The 20,681-nt window shown below is 43.0% G+C and overlaps 1 protein-coding gene across 6 annotated transcripts in view; it reads right to left on the reverse strand.

The window, feature by feature from the left end:
• Positions 1–20,681, reverse strand: part of ECT2 (epithelial cell transforming 2) — a 158,413-nt gene that overhangs the window by 105,021 nt on the left and 32,711 nt on the right. For all 6 annotated transcript variants that reach the window (XM_073578834.1, XM_073578832.1, XM_073578833.1 and 3 more), the window contains 3 exons: positions 3,529–3,711; positions 3,152–3,241; positions 1,457–1,564 (listed from right to left, as the gene is read on the reverse strand). In XM_073578834.1, coding sequence (XP_073434935.1) covers positions 1,457–1,564; positions 3,152–3,241; positions 3,529–3,711 — 381 coding nt within the window. The remainder of the gene's footprint in view (positions 1–1,456; positions 1,565–3,151; positions 3,242–3,528; positions 3,712–20,681) is intronic.

Genomic DNA, 20,681 nt, shown 5'->3' on the forward strand with positions numbered 1-20,681 from the left:
CCTCGTCCAACCGTCAGGCTCTGGTAGGCGAGATGGTGGGAGGCGGGGGGAAAGGACCGTCCATATAGCTGGCACGCACCTGTGCAAGGCTCCTGGTCCTGCCGCGGAGACCTATGAGGATACGGGGTGGCAGTACACGCCGTACTCATAGTCTCTTTGTGGGAGTACGGATGTGACTGTTCACTCTGTATCCCTCCGAAACCTGTAAAGGAACGACGCACGACGAGGTAGATAGGGGTCTAATAAAAGACCCGTGTCCACCTCCTACTGACACTAAGCTAAACTGAGGAACTTCCTGCCGGTCGGTGGTGTGTACACTACGGAGGAGGAGCTAACCTTTTTTTGTGCATAGTGTCAGCCTCCTAGTGGCAGCAGCATACACCCATGGTCTCTGTGTCCCCCAATAAGGCGAACGAGAAATAAATCCAGATAAGATGTAGACAACAACTGCAGCTCAGTTCAGTTGACTGATCGACGCAGCGGTAAAAGCCATCAGATCTTTTTATTTTTCATATTAGAAACCACTTTTCTAAAAGTGGAAAACACCTCAAGGGCCAGGAATCTACGTCAACTTAACGTGTCACAGTCATCGTACTTTGCACTAACGGTAGAAGGCATCTGTAGAAACTTGTTTGAGCATCCACAGCCATAACAAAGACCAAGTCTTGTGTACCTTACTAGAATAGGAAAAGTGCCTATGCACATGTCCTGTGCCATTGCCTTGGCAAAGAAAGCACTCAGCAAAATACCATCATATGTTCATGTCAAATGACCAACGCATGCGAGAAACTCGGACAATTTTCGCACGTCAATACCTTGCACTGCCGCCGGCACTCTGGAGCGGAGCATTCAGCTGCACAGAAATACATGCAGCTGAACGCTCTGATCCGAATGCCGGTGGCAGTGCAAGGTATTAATATGCGAGACTCGTCCGAGTTGCTCGCATGCGAGCATGAGCCCTTAAGCTTCCTAGCGTGTCTTAAATGGGTTGTCCAGTCTTAAGCTACAAGTCTGCAGTCAGTGTGACTGCATACTTGTGAATCCTGGCAAACTGTGCGCTGTGAGCATTCTCCAAAGTCGGCTGTGAGCATTATGCTTACTCCTGGCCAAATCTGACTAGACTGTTTATGGCCTCACTCAATACACTTGTATTGAGCAAGGCTGCATCCATCTAGTTGATATGTGCCCGGGAGTAAGCATATCACATACTTGCGGTCATCTGACCGCCCACTGCTGGCATTGGAGAATCTTCACAGTGAGCGCGTTGTGAGTATTCACAAGTCTGTAGTCAAAGAGTGACTGCAGACTTGAAGATTAAGACCAGACAACCCCTGTAAGACAACCAAAACACATCCCTGTGCCTATACAAGTAAACTACCATCAGGCAATCATTTTCCAGTTTTCACCTAAAAAGTATGAATAGAATTTTCCAGAATACCATGGAAGGGACACACACCCTAAACTTATCTCCATGAGTAGAACTGGCAACTAGATGTGTCACTTTAGAGCTGAAGTCTTTTCGTATGGTTCCTCCCATATGATGGACTAAGGTCACCAACTTTACCTGAACACAAAAAGGTACAAAATTAAAATGTACAACATAGTACATATACTTCATGTCACGCAATACTACCAATAAGTCATGTTTCTACACATTTTTAAAAAATGCTGATCTTTTGTAGAATTAAAGTGAAACCGTCATCAATTACATGACCGCAGACTAGCTGAGCAAGGTGGGGAGAAGTTTGAATGGAGCAATGCAGAAGACATGTCTCCATGTGCCTGGCTCCTCTTAAATACCTTGTTTTCTCTGAAACTGAAGCACCCTAGAATGAAACATGGTTCCCTAGAATGAGGGTGCCTGTCCCAGATTCAGGTTGCAATAGTTACAAAATGGCACAAAACTGATATCCGCTTCAAAGTCAGCACTCCAATGATGATTTTTATCCTTTATTCCCTCTGTGTACATAGAGTTGACCTGAATACAAGGACTAATCAGTGCCCATTCCCATCCATACGATGCACAAAGTGACAAAAGTTCCAGGTCTTCTACTGTGCAGACCAGAGGCAACTTTTTCAGTGAGATGCAGCAACTCATTGGGCACATGATGGTGAGGAGCAGAGTGAGCGCTATAAGGCTAAGTGCACACGTACCGGAACTCTCGCGGAAATTACCGCGAGAATTCCGGAATTCCAGTCCGCGGGAAAATCGCATTTTAAATTCCCGCGATTTTCCTGCGGAAAAACTAGCATTTTGCAAGCGTATTTAGCTTGCAAAACGCTAGCGCTCTCCAAGCGATCTGGAGCATCGCTTGGATAACTGATTGTTGACGAGTGTGACCAACCTGTCATAGTGTTTGACAAGTGTGACCAACTTTTTACTACTAAGGCCGCCTATGCGGCATCAATAGTAAAAGATAGAATGTAAAAAAAAAAAAAAAAAAAAAAAAAAAAAAAAAAAATGCTGTTATTCTTACCTTCCGACGTCCCGCGCATCCGTTCCCAGTAATCCTTTGCGAAAATGCCCGCGATGACGTCCGTTCTCGCGGGATCGCGACGTCTCACGGTAATTCGTGATGACGTCGCGCGAATGACCGCGAGACTTCGCGATCCCGTGAGATCGGACGCCATCGCGGGCATTTTCGCAAAGGATTACTGGGACCGGAGCGTGGAGAGAGGCGGGAATGCTGCGCGGGACGTCGGAAGGTAAGAATATCAATATTTTTTATTTTAAATTCTATTTTTTACAGGGATATGGTACCCAAAGCCCGGAGGACAGTCTCCTCTCCTCCGGACCGTGGGTACCATCCGCAATTGTTCTGCTTACTTTCCGCATGTTGGGCACAGCCACATGCGGGAAGGAAGCGGAACAATACATTCCTATGGGTGCGGGATCGCCGCGATTCCGCAAAATAATGAGCATGCTGCGGTTTTTACCGCGAAGCGATTCCGCCAAGGTAAAAACCGCAGCATTAGCACAGCATTGCGGAATCCCATAGGAATGCATGGGATGCTTATTTTTCGCGGCAAAATCGCGCGGTTAAAACCGCCGCGGAAACGCGAAAAAAACGCCACGTGTGAACTCAGCCTAAATCTGTGGCACTAAAGTGTAACATAACTGGGCACATGTTGTATTTGTACCATTTCTTACCAGCTCATCCTTTTTCCTGAATCCAGTGAAGCACAGGACCAGATTCAGCATACTTGCACAATACAAAGGCCGAGAAGTAAATGGCATAGGCTAAAACAAAAAAATAAATAAAGTCTAAAAATGTTCAGTTTATACTAAAGGTTACAGCTGCTTGTCCTAGCCTATGTTAGACAAGGCATGAATTTATAAAAAAAAACAAAAAAAACAAAAAAAACAAAAAAAAAACTACTTTGGAGTAAGGCATCCATGCGGCTTTCACATATCCACAGAACACTGTGCATGCTCACATCAGACCATGCAGCCTCACTGCAGGGCCTAATATATCTACTAATTCCTATGGCCATCAATGAAGTCAAATTCTATAGAAACATCTTTACCTCTCCTTTTTGGGCACAGTACAAGATGATCGGGGGACCCAGCACCCTGCAGTCAGCTTTATACAGGTATCGAAAGGACGGGTGCTGGAAATCTGATATAACGAACACGTTCTCAAACTCTGGTGTGTCAGCCTCAGCATATTCTTCCACAGACTCGGTTGTGACGTAAGGATGCTTGATTTCCTGGGGATGAGAAGGGGGCTTGGGTCATGGAATAAGAGTTTAAAAAAAACCCTTTAGGCTATGTGCCCACGTACCGTTTAAATCCGGACACTGAAAACCAGACTCCTTCCCAGAAATCGCGGTTTTTTCTGCGCGATTTTACCGCGATTTTCACGTGCGATATTCAAGCACTTTCCAAGCGATTTGAAGCATCACTTGGAAAGTGATTGACAGGTTGGTCACACTCGTCAAACATAGTGTTTGACAAGTGTGACCAGGTTTTTACTATTGAGGCTGCCTATGCGGCATCAATAGTAAAAGACATAATGTAAAAAATAATTAAAAAAAAAAAAAAAAAAAAAGGGTATATTTACCTTCCAACATCCCGCGCTGCCATCCCGGGCCTCAGCGTTCCTAGTAATGCCTTGCGAGACCTGTGATGACGTTGGTCTCGCGTTGCTACAGTGATCTCACGAGACCGCTAGAGTCACACGAGACTACGTCATTACAGGAACTTGCCGCAAGGCATTACTGGGAACGCTGAGGCCCGGGATGGCAGCGCGGGAGGTCGGAAGGTAAATATACCCCGATTTTTTTTTTTTTTTTTTTACAGGAGTATGGTACCCAGGGCCTGGAGGACAGTCTCCTCTCCTCCACACCGTGGGTACCAACCGCACGAGACGCTTAACTTCGCGCATGGTGGGCAGAGCCACATGGGGGAAGTAAGCGATTCTCATGCATTCCTATGGGTGCGGAATCGCGGCAATTCTTTGCGATTCTGCACAAAAGAATGAGCATGCTGCGATTTTTTCCGCGATGCGATTCCGCCGTGGAAAAAAGCACATTAGCACAGCATGTGCGGAATGCCATAGAAATGCATGGGGTGCGTTCTGTACAAGATTTTTAAACGTTTTCGCGCCAAAAACGCTTAAAAATTGCATCGTGGGCACACAGCCTAATACAGCACATAACAGGGTACTGCGGGACACAGGGAAGGTAGAGCAGCTGCTCAGCGCACCCAGGTAGCACCACAGCACATTTTTCTGACACCAATGTGACTTGTAGTAACTCTAGAGTAACCAGACAAGTACCATGCATCTGGGTAATCTATCCCACAGCCCAACATTGCGCCTATTTGATTCTTTCCCTGAGTAATGTTACATTGAACAGGTCGTGTGATCTGCAGATAGCAGGTGAAAGCACATGAGAAGCAGAGCAGATGGCCATGTAGTTTGGTCACACAGAATATGTATTTAATTTACACTTATCTAGTGTTCACTTTGCATTTTTGTAAATTGATGGAAAAAAAAAAAAAAAAAAAAAAAAAAAAAAAAAAAAAAAAAAAACACAACTAACATTACATTTCTGAAATCACTCTTACTTTGTGGCATTTTTTCCCCCACAACTGCCTAAAACTTGCACAGTACTTTAAATATACACAATCATATATAGAGCGCACTCAATATCTTTAACTTTTTTTTTTTTTTTTTATACTTTACTTGCATTTATCATCTAAAAGGGACCCTGTCACAGCCCAAAACCTATTTACCTGCAGATATAGCAATAATCTGTTGTAACTAGCTTTTATACCATTTCTGCCAGGTTAAGCGGAAACGAGGATAAAACTAGCTTTTATTCTCCCTGCAGCTGCTTGCTTAGGCCTGTTTCACACTTCCGTTTTTTCAAATCCGTCAAAATCCGTTGTTTTCCGTAAAAAAACGGATCCGCCATTTTTTGCAGGATCCGTTTTTTTTGTCCCATAGACTTCCATTACGGTTACCGCGGATCCGTCAAAAAAACGGATCCGTTTTTAAAAAAACGGATCCGTTTGCATCAGTTTCCGTCAAAAAAACGGAAACGGATCCGTTTGGCGGACACAAAAACGGAAGTGTGAAACAGGCCTTAGTCACAGCTCATAACACAAGCGGTCATTACTCCCCCACACTTTGATAGCCTACTCTGCACACATGTACATTGATGACCTGCTGCGCAATGTGCTCGGGTGTAAAGACAGCAAGCCTGGCAGACATTATTTCAATGTTATTTACCAAAAGACTACTCCTACATCTGCATGTAATTAGTGCTACTTGCAGGATCCATCTGTTTCCCCTTCCATCTCTACCACCTTTTTTGATTGACAGTTCTGGCTTGAAAAAGCCACAGAAGGGAGGCAATAGATAGAAACGTGCACTTAAAATGTATGGCCCCGCCATGATAAACAGCACACCAGTATTTGGTTTGAACAGTCACTCTGTGCTGATGGAGTCCCTTTAAATTTTTTTTTTTTTTTTTTTGCTCTCCGACCCCCCATTCTTACATTGGCACGTGGGGACAGACTAGTCACCTGCGCGGCCTGGTGCCCAGGGGCCATTAGAAGTATGGCTTCCTCTGAAACGCAGCAGCGTTTCGGAGACACATAGTTGGTCACGATCCAACAGCCAGTGACTGATACATGCTGCCCGCAGTTTGGGCAGCTTGCATCAGCTGACTGGTCTCCTTTAAAAGTTGACATCTATTCAGAATCACGAGCATTGAAGGCAATGCCTTTTCGGACTTCTAAAAAGTTGCAAGTTGGTGTCAAGGATCCCAATTTGCCCACAAAAATGAATGGCAAAATTGTGATCAGGTACAATATAAATATTATGGAAGTGGGAGGTGTTAAAAAATTGTTTTGCTTAATGTACACAAATGGGATTCTTTATTTCATTTTCTTTGCAGTATGACATGGGCAAATATAGGATCCATAGTATGACAACCTTGATCATTGTAATAGATAGATATTGACTGCTGAGCCTCACTTTTCCCATTTTCGTGCAATATGATGTTTTAAAGCAGATTAAAGAATCCAACATTATCGTTTTGACAGATGTGACCTTTCGTTTTCCCATATTGTGTATTCAGTAATGCCCTGTAGGCAAACCTAGAATAGGCCACAAAAGACTGACTGCATAATTCAACGGACACTCAAGACAGAATATCTTCTAATTTGCTGATTACACATTGATGGGCAAATTGTGCTTGCTCGTGCAATAGCCTGGCCAAAGCAGCAGCCAGGGATGAGAGCATGCGGATGGCAAAGAACGAGCTACAACGAACTTACAGGGGTCACCATCAGTAGCCGGAAAAAAGGGGCTTGACTAATAAGAAAACAACGTAAAACTGGATTAGCTGGGGCAATTTATCAATAATGCTAAAAAAAAAAAAAAAACAACGCAAATATGATGCAGATTTATGAAAATAGTGCACCACTTCTGCTTAGTACACCAAACAAATTGTTCAAAAATTAGACAAAGATTCCTAATGAATAAAAATATTGAAATTTCATTCCTACAACAAAAAACATAACACCATAAAGTAGAGAAAGATAGGCGAAAAAAAATATATACCAAAATACTGAATAAGAGGGGGAATGGTTGTGCTACGTAATCAAAAAAATTTTGGCTCATCTTTCATCGTTTTTAAGAAATCTCAAGATGGAAGAGGCCAGGAGCCATTTGGTGAGCTGCATTTCTTGCTACATGTTCACAGATTTACCAGTGGAAAAGCCAAACTTCACATGCCACAAATGCAAGCTTGTGTCCCTGTTGGAGGAAAAGTTGCAAAATCTCGAAGAGAGGTTAGCTACGTTGAAGATCATTAAGGAAGGTGAAGAGTTCTTGGACAGAGCAGAATTATCTCTTCATGTTACAGAAAGAGAAGAAATTCGAAGTGCACCTGAAGAAACAGAGGAATGGAGACATGTGACCCAGAGAAGCAGGAGGATCAGGAGGCAGTCAGCACCCATACTGCTCAGAAACCTGTACCAGGCTCTCACGCAGGAAAACGATGAAGAAATACATCAGGATAAGACTTTGCCCACAAACAGCAACCTTGTACGCCTTCAGAGTCCTCCTGGATGGAGAAAGAAAAATGTTGTGAAGAAGAAACGGAGAGTGGTGGTCATGGGGGATTCCCTGTTGAGAGGAACAGAGGCCGCTATCTGCAGACCGGATATAACTTCAAGAGAAATGTGCTGTCTTCCAGGTGCAAAAATTAAAGATGTGTCTGACAGGATATCAGGACTCTTCAGACCTACAGATGACTACCCATTCCTGCTACTACATGTGGGGACAAATGACACCGCAAGAAATGACCTGGAAACCATCTGCAGAGACTTTGAAGACTTAGGCAAGAAAGTGAAAGAACTGGGAGCGCAGGTGGTCTTCTCTTCCATCCTCCCAGTGGATGGCCATGGAACAAGGAGGTGGAATAAGATTCTGCAGGTGAACAACTGGCTACGTCGATGGTGCCATCAGGAACGATTTGGATTTCTGGATCACGGAGTGAACTACTTATACGATGGACTACTTGCTAGAGATGGGGTGCACCTTACGAAGACTGGAAAGCATGTATTTGGAAGTCGCCTTGCTACACTTGTAAGGAGAGCTTTAAACTAGAACAACATGGGAAGGGAAGCAAAAGACCAGAAAAAGCCATACACCTGACAAATGCTATTGAGAACTCTGCTATTAAAAGTGGAAAGGAAGAACAAAGACGAAAGAATCTAATTAATAAAAACATTGGAGAAAGAGAAACCAATCACAAACTAAAATGTTTCTATACTAATGCACAAAGCATGGGCAACAAACAAGGAGAATTGGAACTACTAACACAGGAAAAGAAATATGATGTAATTGGAATCACTGAAACTTGGTGGGACAATACACATGATTGGAATACAAGACAAGAAGGATACAACTTATTTGCAAGAAACAGACTTGATAAACGAGGAGGGGGTGTCGCATTGTATGTTAGAAACGCGTATATCTGCACAGAGATTGAAGCTTCAGAGACTGGGAGTTCTGTGGAAACTGTTTGGGTAAGAATACAAGGACAGAACAATGGAAAGGACACCATTGTAGGCATTTACTACAGGCCGCCTGTGCAAGCTGAAGATATGGATGAACTCTTTATGCATCAAATGGCCAAGTTCTCCAAAAAATATGACATAGTTGTCATGGGAGATTTCAACTATCCAGACATTTGTTGGGAATCTCTCTCAGGCAAAACTAACTAACTTCCAAAAGGTAAGGGAGAAAACAAGGGGAACTGCTACCTTGGATCTAATCCTTATAAACAGGGAGGAAATGGTTGAGGAGGTAAAAGTGGCTGGGACCCTAGGACGTAGCGACCATGCTATTTTAGAATTTTGGATAACTAGAGGCGGAAGACCTGTGAAGACTCAGACATCAAGGTTAGATTTCAGAAAGGCAGATTTTAAAGGATTCAGAAAGAGAATTGGAGGGATCCAATGGCTGGATATCCTTAACCCCTTCACGACCCATGACGCCTACGTAGGCGTCATGAAAAGTCGTGCCCAAACGACCTATGACGCCTACGTAGGCGTCATGCTATAAATAGCCCCCCTGCGGGTCGGGTGACCGGGGTCACTGAAAGGTCACCCGACCCGCACACAAAGGACACTCTACAGTTAATCCCTGGGGGCGTGGCTTAGCCCCCACGTGCCTACGATCGCTCTGATTGGCTGTTAAAAGTGAAACAGCCAATCGGAGCGATTTGTAATATTTCACCAATGAAATTTGGTGAAATATTACAATCCAGCCATGGCCGATGCTGCAATAGCATCGGACATGGCTGGACACTGACCCCCGACCCCCCCCCACACACCGACTGGCGGGGCCGATCGGCCCCCGCCACCGATGGACGGCGGCAATCGTTCGCCACCGTCATCATCTGCTCCCCCTCCCCTGTCTATCGCTCCCTCCCACCTTCCGATGCCCCCAGGACCTCCGATCGTGCTCCCGGTGTCCCGCCGTGGCTCCCGGCGTCCGGATCATGGGCGCCGCCATCTTGCAAAATGGCGGGCGCATGCGCAGTGCGCCTGCCATTGTCCAAGATGGCGGCGCCCATGAATTTGCCGGTTGCCCGTTCATTTTTCATTTTGATCACTGTGATACACTCTCACAGTGATCAAAATGAAAAAAAAAGTAAATACACCCCCCTTTTATCACCCCCATAGCCAGGTGCAAATAATAAAATAAAAAAAATATTTTTTTTTCCGGTTAGGGCCGGAATTAGGGTTAGGGCCGGAATTAGGGTTAGGGCCGGAATTAGGGTTAGGGCCGGAATTAGGGTTAGGGCCGGAATTAGGGTTAGGGCCGGAATTAGGGTTAGGGCCGGAATTAGGGTTAGGGCCGGAATTAGGGTTAGGGCCGGAATTAGGGTTAGGGCCGGAATTAGGGTTAGGGCCGGAATTAGGGTTAGGGCCGGAATTAGGGTTAGGGCCGGAATTAGGGTTAGGGCCGGAATTAGGGTTAGGGCCGGAATTAGGGTTAGGGCCGGAATTAGGGTTAGGGCCGGAATTAGGGTTAGGGCCGGAATTAGGGTTAGGGCCGGAATTAGGGTTAGGGCCGGAATTAGGGTTAGGGCCGGAATTAGGGTTAGGGCCGGAATTAGGGTTAGGGCCGGAATTAGGGTTAGGGCCGGAATTAGGGTTAGGGCCGGAATTAGGGTTAGGGCCGGAATTAGGGTTAGGGCCGGAATTAGGGTTAGGGCCGGAATTAGGGTTAGGGCCGGAATTAGGGTTAGGGCCGGAATTAGGGTTAGGGCCGGAATTAGGGTTAGGGCCGGAATTAGGGTTAGGGCCGGAATTAGGGTTAGGGCCGGAATTAGGGTTAGGGCCGGAATTAGGGTTAGGGCCGGAATTAGGGTTAGGGCCGGAATTAGGGTTAGGGCCGGAATTAGGGTTAGGGCCGGAATTAGGGTTAGGGCCGGAATTAGGGTTAGGGCCGGAATTAGGGTTAGGGCCGGAATTAGGGTTAGGGCCGGAATTAGGGTTAGGGCCGGAATTAGGGTTAGGGCCGGAATTAGGGTTAGGGCCGGAATTAGGGTTAGGGCCGGAATTAGGGTTAGGGCCGGAATTAGGGTTAGGGCCGGAATTAGGGTTAGGGCTGGAATTAGGGTTAGGGCTGGAATTAGGGTTAGGGCTGGAATTAGGGTTAGGGCTGGAATTAGGGTTAGGGCTGGAATTAGGGTTAGGGCTGGAATTAGGGTTAGGGCTGGAATTAGGGTTAGGGCTGGAATTAGGGTTAGGGCTGGAATTAGGGTTAGGGCTGGAATTAGGGTTAGGGCTGGAATTAGGGTTAGGGCTGGAATTAGGGTTAGGGCTGGAATTAGGGTTAGGGCTGGAATTAGGGTTAGGGCTGGGTTGGGATTAGGGTTAGGCTTGTAGTTAGGGTTAGAGTTGGGATTAGGGTTAGGGGTGTGTTGGCGTTAGGGCTGTGGTTAGGGTTATTATTAGGGTGGGATTTTGGTTAGGGGTGTGTTGGAGTTAGGGTTGGAGTTAGAATTGAGGGGTTTCCACTGGTTAGGCACATCACGGGGTCTCCGAGCGCGACATGGCGCCACGATTTATTCCAGCCAATTTTGCGTTCAAAATGTCAAACAGCACTCTCTCCATTCCAAGCCCCGACATGTGCCCAAACAGTGGTTTACCCCCACATATGGGGTATCAGCGTACTCAGGAAAAATTGCACAACAACTTTGGGAGTCTAATTTCTCCTGTTACCCTTGGGAAAATAAAAAATTGGGGGCTAAAAAAATGATTTTTGTGAAAAAAAATGATTTTTTTTTTTCACGGCTCTGAGTTATAAACTTCGGTGAAGCACTTGGGGGTTCAAAGTGCTCATCAAACATCTAGATAAGTTCCTTGGGGGGTCTAGTTTCCAAAATGGGGTCACTTGTGGGGGGTTTCCACTGTTTAGGCACATCAGGGGCTCTGCAAACGTAACATGACGCCCGCAGATCATTCCATTAAGTCGGTATTTCAAAACGTCACTACTTCCCTTCTGAGCCCCGATGTGTGCCCAAACAGTGGTCCCCCCCACATATGGGGTACCAGCGTACTCAGGACAAACTGTACAACAACTTTTGGGGTCGAATTTATCCTGTTAACCTTGTGAAAATAAAAATTTGCGGGCTAAAAAATCATTTTTTGAGGAAAAAAATAATTTCTTATTTTCACGGTTCTGCGTTATAAACTTCTGTGAAGCACTTGGGGGTTCAAAGTGCTCACCACACATCTAGATAAGTTCCTTGGGGGTCTAGTTTCCAAAATGGGATCACTTGTGGGGGGTTTCCACTGTTTAGGCACATCAGGGGCTCTGCAAACGTAACATGACACCCGCAGACGATTCCATCAAGTCGGTATTTCAAAACATCACTACTTCCCTTCTGAGCCCCGACGCGTGCCCAAACAGTGGTCCCTCCCCACATATTGGGTACCAGCGTACTCAGGACAAACTGGACAACAACTTTTGGGGTCCAATTTCTCCTGTTACTATTGTGAAAATAAAAAATAGCGGGCTAAAAAAATCATTTTTTGAGGAAAAAAAATATTTTTATTTTCGCAGCTCTGCGTTATACACTTCTGTAAAGCACCTGGGGGTTCAAAGTGCTCACTATGCATCTAGATAACTTCCTTAGGGGGTCTAGTTTCCAAAATGGGGTGATATGTGGGGGAGCTCCAAAGTGTAGGCAGACAGGGCCTCTCCAAACACGACATGGTGTCCGCTAACGATTGGAGCTAATTTTCCATTCAAAAAGTCAAATGGCGCTCCTTCCCTTCTGAGCCCTGCCGTGCGCCCAAACAGTGGTTCCCTCCCACATATGGGGTGCCACCGTACTCAGGACAAACTGAATAGCAACTTTAGGGGTCCAATTTATCCTGTTACCCTTGTGAAAATAAAAAATAGCGGGCTAAAAAATCATTTTTGAGGAAAAAAAATGATTTTTTATTTTCATGGCTCTGCGTTTATAAACTTCTGTGAAGCACTTGGGGGTTCAAAGTGCTCACTACACATCTAGATAAGCTCCTTGGGGGGTCTAGTTTCCAAAATGGGGTCACTTGTGGGGGGTTTCTACTGTTTAGGCACATCAGGGGCTCTGAAAACGCAACATGATGCCCGCAGAACATCCCATCAGTCTGCATTCCAAAATTGCGCTCCTTCCCTTCTGAGCTCTCCCATGCGCCCAAACAGTGGTTTCCCCTGACATATGTGGTATCGGTGTACTCAGGACAAATTACACAACAACTTTTGTGGTCCAATTTCTCCTGTTAGCCTTGTGAAAATAAAAAATAGCGGGCTAAAAAATCATTTTTGAGGAAAAAAAATTATTTTTTTATTTTCACTTTTCTGCGTCATAAACTTCTGTGAAGCACTTGTGGGTTCAAAGTCCTCACAACACATCTAGAAAAGTTCCTTGGGTGGTCTAGTTTCCAAAATGGGGTCACTTGTGGGGGAGCTCTAATGTTTAGGCACACAGGGGCTCTCCAAACACGACATGGTGTCCACTAACGATTGGAGCTAATTTTCCATTCAAAAAGTCAAATGGTGCTCCTTCCCTTCGGGACCCTGCCGTGTGCCCAAACAGTGGTTTATGACCACATATGAGGTATCTGTGCACTCAGGAGAAATTGCCCAACAAATTTTAGGATCCATTTTATCCCACTGCCCATGTGAAAATGAAAAAACTGAGGCTAAAAGAAAATTTTTGTGAAAAAAAAGTCCTTTTTTTTTTTTATGGATCAATTTGTGAAGCACCTGGCGGTTCAAAGTGCTCACTATGCATCTAAATAAGTTCCTTGGAGAGTCTAGTTTCCAAAATGGGGTCACTTGTGGGAGAGCTCCAATGTTTAGGCGCACAGGGACTCTCCAAACGCGACATGGCAACCGCTAAATATTCCAGCATATTTTCCATTCAAAAAGTCAAATGACGCTCCTTCCCTTCTGAGCCCTGCCGTGCGCCCAAACAGTGGTTTATGACCACATATGAGGTATCGGTGTACTCAGGAGAAATTGCCCAACAAATTTTAGGATCCATTTTATCCTGTTGCCCATGTGAAAATGAAAAAATTGATGCTAAAAGAAATTTTTTATTGGAAAAATTAAAATGTTCATTTTTTCCTTCCACATTGCTTTAGTAGCTGTGAAGCACCTGAAGGGTTAATAATCTTCTTGAATGTAGTTTTGAGTAGCTTGAGGGGTGCAGTTTTTAGAATGGTGTCACTTTGGGGTATTTTCTGCCATATAGACCCCTCAAAGTGACTTCAAATGTGAGGTGGTCCCTAAAAAAATGGTTTTGTAAATTTTGTTGTAAAAATGAGAAATCGCTGGTCAACTTTTAACCCTTATAACTTCCCAACAAAAAAAAATTTTGTTTCCAAAATTGTGCTGATGTAAAGTAGACATGTGGGAAATGTTATTTATTAACTATTTTGTGTCACATAACTCTCTGGTTTAACGGAATAAAAATTAAAAATGTGAAAATTGCGAAATTTTCAAAATTTTCGCCAAATTTCCGTTTTTTTCACAAATAAATGAAAACATTATTGACCTAAGTTTACCACTAACATGAAGCCAAATATGTCACGAAAAAACAATCTCAGAATCGCTAGGATCCGTTGAAGCGTTCCTGAGTTATTACCTCATAAAGGGACACTGGTCAATATTGCCAAAAATGGCCAGGTCATTAAGGTCAAAATAGGCTGGGTCATGAAGGGGTTAAAGACAAAAATGTCCAGGAAGGATGGGAAATCTTGAAAAATGAAATTCTCAAAGCACAGTTGTTAACAATTCCGAAAAGAGGGAAGAATAGGAAGCATTTAAGGAACCAGAATGGATGAACACAGAACTTAAGCACATGCTAAAATGGAAGAAAAAAATGTTTATAAAATGGAAAGAGGGAGGCATATCTAAAGAAGAATATAATGCTGTCAGCAGAACCTGCAGGGCACAAATCAGATTAGCTAAAGCTATAAATGAATTGAGGCTTGCAAGAGATGTCAAAAGCAACAATAAAGGATTTTGGGGATATGTCAAAAGTAAAAGAAAAGTCAAAGATGCTATAGGATTTTTACAGGATGAAAATGATGAAATGGTAAGACAGGATGTTGAGAAGGCTGAACTTTTAAATTCCTATTTTGCATCTGTTTTCTCTCAGAAAGGAAATGTAACATCAACTGTTATTCACTGTCCTATTAAGGGAATAGAAGAATCCAGGATATCTATAAACAGAAAGATAGTGAGGAAACACTTAGCTAACCTAAATGAATTCAAGTCTCCAGGTCCAGATGAATTACACCCCAGAGTACTGAAGGAGATAGCAGAAGAAATTTTCGAACCCCTCTCCATAATCTTTGAAAATTCTTGGAGAACAGGAGAAGTGCCAGAAGACTGGAGAAGAGCAAATGTTGTTCCTATCTTCAAAAAGGGGAAGAAGGTGGACCCAGGCAACTATAGGCCGGTGAGTCTGACTTCTATACCAGGAAAGATCTTTGAACAAATTATTAAACAACATGTATGTCAGTACCTGGATAAGAATAAAGTGATTAAACAGAGTCAGCATGGGTTTGTAACTAATAAGTCATGTCAGACTAACTTAATTTCCTTCTATGATGGTATCACTGATTGGGTGGATCAAGGAAATGCAGTAGATATAGTATATCTTGACTTCAGCAAAGCATTTGACAAAGTCTCTCATACAATCCTTATTGAAAAAATGACTAAGTATGGAATGGACAAGGCAACTGTTAGGTGGATTCATAACTGGCTTAGTGATCGGACACAGAGTGGTTGTAAATGGCTGCACATCCAGTTGGAAGAATGTCTCAAGTGGGGTACCACAGGGCTCTGTCCTGGGCCCTGTATTGTTCAACATCTTTATCAACGATTTAGATGAAGGAATTGAGGGTAAACTGATTAAATTTGCTGATGACACAAAGCTAGGAGGGATAGCTAATACTAGAGAAGAGAGAGAGAGGATTCAAAAAGATTTAAATAAACTGGAGAAGTGGGCAGCAACTAACAGAATGGTTTTTAACAGGGAGAAATGCAAAGTACTACATCTGGGCAATAAAAATGAAAAAAGCATATATAGAATGGGAGGAATAGGGCTAAGTGACAGCACATGTGAAAAAGACTTGGGTATACTAATAGATAACAGACTGAATATGAGTCAACAGTGTGATGCAGCAGCAAAAAAGGCAAATGCAATTCTAGGATGTATTAACAGAAGCATACAGTCTAGATCACGTGAAGTCATTATTTCCCTCTACTCCTCTTTGGTCAGACCTCATCTGGAATATTGTGTCCAGTTTTGGGCACCACATTTTAAAAAAGACATCAACAAACTGGAGCAAGTTCAGAAAAGAGCGACCAGAATGGTGACCGGTCTGCAAACCCTGTCTTATGAGGAAAGGTTGCAGGATTTGGGAATGTTTAGTTTGCAAAAGAGAAGACTGAGAGGAGACTTAATAGCTGTCTACAAATATCTAAAGGGCTGTCACATTGTAGAAGGATCAACTTTATTCTCATTTGCACAAGGAAAGACTAGAAGCAATGGGATGAAACTGAATGGGAGGAGACACAGATTAGATATTAGAAAAAACTTTTTGACAGTTAGAGTGATCAATGAGTGGAACAGGCTGCCACGAGAAGTGGTGAGTTCTCCTTCAATGGAAGTCTTCAAACAGAGGCTGGACAGACATCTGACTGGGATGATTTAGCGAATCCTGCTTTGAGCAGGGGGTTGGACCAGATGGCCCAGGAGGTCCCTTCCAACTCTACGATTCTATGATTTAATTCATCATATAGTATAAAATCATAATCCAAAATGATGCAATGTAAAACATCAGGTACAAATAAGAATTAAACAGAAACCACTACATGTAGTATAGGGCAAACAAAAAGAAAAGATTATATAACTAATGCAAAAAATGCTGTGTGCAAAACATGATGCAAATTTATGACAATCAGGTAGAGAAAAGGTTTATTAATATCTATATCTACATATACATCTATCTATATCTAAAGTATATATCTCTGGCAAAAATTAAGAGACCACTTCACAGTTTTAGAAAAATCAGCTTTTCTACATGTCTGACAGGAATGGCTGTCAGTGTCAGTTGAATTCCAACCAGAGTACAGCTCATTCTACTTAATGTGCTTCTGATTAGGTGATCACCTAAACCAAATCTTATTTAACGAAGGAAAGTACAAAAATCCCTGCTGTGGTGTTCAAAATCCTCTTGCAATAGGACAAGCTGGATGGCAAAACAAGTGCTAGTAATATCCCAAATGTAAGAGGAATGAAAAAATAACTTAACCATGCCAAAAGGAGTTGAAAAGAAAAGTCTTGAGTGAGGAAAAGAAGGGCTCAATTCTGGCTTTACTAGTAGAGGGATATAGTGAGCGTCATGTTGCCTCCATCCTTAAAATTTCTAAGACGGCAATCCATTACAACAAGGTCAAGCAGCAGACATTGGGGACAACAAAGCTACAGACCGGCAGAGGGCGAAAACTACTGTCCATTGACCGGGATGACCATCCTCTTATTCGAATGTCACTCACCAACCGCATGATGACATCAAGTGACCTACAAAAGGAATGGCAACTGGGGTGAAGTACATGGCAAAAACAGTTCGTAACAAGCTCCTAGAGGAAGTCATGTAAAGGTAGAAAAAAAGCCTATCAAGGAGAAACAAAGGAGAGCCAGGCTGAAGTTTGCCAAAAGACCATAAGGATTGGACCATAGAGGACTGGAGTAAGGTAATCTTCTCTGAGGAGTCCAATTTTAAGCTTTGCCCAACACCTGGCCGTCTAATATTAAGACGGAGACCTGGAGAGGCGTACAAGCCACAGTGTTTTGCATCCAATGTGAAATTTGGTGGAGGATCGGTGATTATCAGGGGATGCTTCAGCAAAGCTGGAATTGGGCAGGTTAATCTCTGTGAAGGATGTATGAATCAAGCCACATACAAGGTTATCCTGGAAAACAGTTGATTCCTTCTGCTCAGGCAGTGTTCCCCAACTGAGGACTGGTTTTTCCAGCAGGTTAGTGCGCCATGCCACACAGCTAGGTCAGTGTGTGGATGAAGGACCACCACATTAAATCACTGTCATGGCCAGCCCAATCTCCAGACCTGAACCCCATTGAAAACCTCTGGAATGTAATCAAGAGGAAGATGGATAGTCACAAGCCATCAAACAAAGAAGAACTGCTTACATTTTTGTACCAGGGGTGGCATAAAGTCACCCAAAAGCAGTGTGAAAGTCTGGTGGAAAGCATGCCAAGACGCATGAAAGCTGTGATTAAAAATCATGGTTATTGCACAAAATACTGATTTCTGAACTCTTCTTGAGTTAAAACATTAGTATTACGGTTTCTAAATGATTATGAACTTGTTTTCTTAGCATTATTTGAGGTCTGCAAGCACTGCATTTTTTTTTGTTATTTTGACCATTTCTTATTTTCTGAAAATACAAAATTTAATGCTTGGAAATTCAAAGACATGTTGTCATAGAATCGTAGAGTTGGAAGGGACCTCCTGGGCCATCTGGTCCAACCCCCTGCTCAAAGCAGGATTCGCTAAATCATCCCAGTCAGATGTCTGTCCAGCCTCTGTTTGAAGACTTCCATTGAAGGAGAACTCACCACTTCTCGTGGCAGCCTGTTCCACTCATTGATCACTCTAACTGTCAAAAAGTTTTTTCTAATATCTAATCTGTGTCTCTTCCCATTCAGTTTCATCCCATTGCTTCTAGTCTTTCCTTGTGCAAATGAGAATAAAGTTGATCCTTCTACAATGTGACAGCCCTTTAGATATTTGTAGACAGCTATTAAGTCTCCTCTCAGTCTTCTCTTTTGCAAACTAAACATTCCCAAATCCTGCAACCTTTCCTCATAAGACAGGGTTTGCAGACCGGTCACCATTCTGGTCGCTCTTTTCTGAACTTGCTCCAGTTTGTTGATGTCTTTTTTAAAATGTGGTGCCCAAAACTGGACACAATATTCCAGATGAGGTCTGACCAAAGAGGAGTAGAGGGAAATAATGACTTCACGTGATCTAGACTGTATGCTTCTGTTATACATCCTAGAATTGCATTTGCCTTTTTTGCTGCTGCATCACACTGTTGACTCATATTCAGTCTGTGATCTATTAGTATACCCAAGTCTTTTTCACATGTGCTGTCACTTAGCCCTATTCCTCCCATTCTATATATGCTTTTTTCATTTTTATTGCCCAGATGTAGTACTTTGCATTTCTCCCTGTTAAAAACCATTCTGTTAGTTGCTGCCCACTTCTCCAGTTTATTTAAATCTTTTTGAATCCTCTCTCTCTCTTCACTAGTATTAGCTATCCCTCCTAGCTTTGTGTCATCAGCAAATTTAATCAGTTTACCCTCAATTCCTTCATCTAAATCGTTGATAAAGATGTTGAACAATACAGGGCCCAGGACAGAGCCCTGTGGTACCCCACTTGAGACATTCTTCCAACTGGATGTGCAGCCATTTACGACCACTCTTTGGGTCCGATCACTAAGCCAGTTATGAATCCACCTAACAGTTGCCTTGTCCATTCCATACTTAGTCATTTTTTCAATAAGGATTGTATGAGAGACTTTGTCAAATGCTTTGCTGAAGTCAAGATATACTATATCTACAGCATTTCCTTGATCCACCCAATCAGTGATACCGTCATAGAAGGTAATTAAGTTAGTCTGACATGACTTATTAGTTAGAAACCCATGCTGACTCTGTTTAATCACTTCATTCTTATCCAGGTATTGACATACATGTTGTTTAATAAATTTGTTCAAAGATCTTTCCTGGTATAGAAGTCAGACTCACCGGCCTATAGTTGCTTGGGTCCACCTTCTTCCCCTTTTTGAAGATAGGAACAACATTTGCTCTTCTCCAGTCTTCTGGCACTTCTCCTGTTCGCCAAGAATTTTCAAAGATTATGGAGAGGGGTTCAAAAATTTCTTCTGCTATCTCCTTCAGTACTCTGGGGTGTAATTCATCTGGACCTGGAGACTTGAATTCATTTAGGTTAGCTAAGTGTTTCGTCACTATCTTTCTGTTTATAGATATCCTGGATTCTTCTATTCCCTTAATAGGACAGTGAATAACAGTTGATGTTGCATTTCCTTTCTGAGAGAAAACAGATGCAAAATAGGAATTTAAAAGTTCAGCCTTCTCAACATCCTGTCTTACCATTTCATCATTTTCATCCTGTAAAAATCCTATAGCATCTTTGACTTTTCTTTTACTTTTGACATATCCCCAAAATCCTTTATTATTGCTTTTGACATCTCTTGCAAGCCTCAGTTCATTTTCAGCTTTAGCTAATCTGATTTGTGCCCTGCAGGTTCTGCAGACAGCATTATATTCTTCTTTAGATATGTCTCCCTCTTTCCATTTTATAAACATTTTTTTCTTCCTTTTTAGCATGTGCTTAAGTTCTGTGTTCATCCATCCTGGTTTCCTTAAATGCTTCCTATTCTTCCCTCTTTTCGGAATTGTTAACAACTGTGCTTTGAGAATTTCATTTTTCAAGATTTCCCATCCTTCCTGGACATTTTTGTCTTTAAGGATATCCAGCCATTGGATCCCTCCAATTCTCTTTCTGAATCCCTTAAAATCTGCCTTTCTGAAATCTAACCTTGACGTCTGAGTCTTCACAGGTCTTCCACCTCTAGTAATCCAAAATTCTAAAATAGCATGGTCGCTACGTCCTAGGGTCCCAGCCACTTTTACCTCCTCAACCATTTCCTCCCTGTTTATAAGGATTAGATCCAAGGTAGCAGTTCCCCTTGTTTTCTCCCTTACCTTTTGGAAGATAAAGTTGTCAGCAAGAGAGGATAAGAATTTCCTTGACCTGTTAGTTTTGCCTGAGAGAGATTCCCAACAAATGTCTGGATAGTTGAAATCTCCCATGACAACTATGTCATATTTTTTGGAGAACTTGGCCATCTGATGCATAAAGAGTTCATCTATATCTTCGGCTTGCACAGGTGGCCTGTAGTAAATGCCTACAATGGTGTCCTTTCCATTGTTCTGTCCTTGTATTCTTACCCAAACAGTTTCCACAGAACTCCCAGTCTCTGAAGCTTCAATCTCTGTGCAGATATACGCGTTTCGAACATACA

This window comes from Dendrobates tinctorius, unplaced genomic scaffold, assembly GCF_039654945.1.
Source record: "Dendrobates tinctorius isolate UK_male_01 unplaced genomic scaffold, ASM3965494v1 ptg000060l, whole genome shotgun sequence".
NCBI classification, from domain to species: Eukaryota; Metazoa; Chordata; class Amphibia; order Anura; family Dendrobatidae; genus Dendrobates; species Dendrobates tinctorius.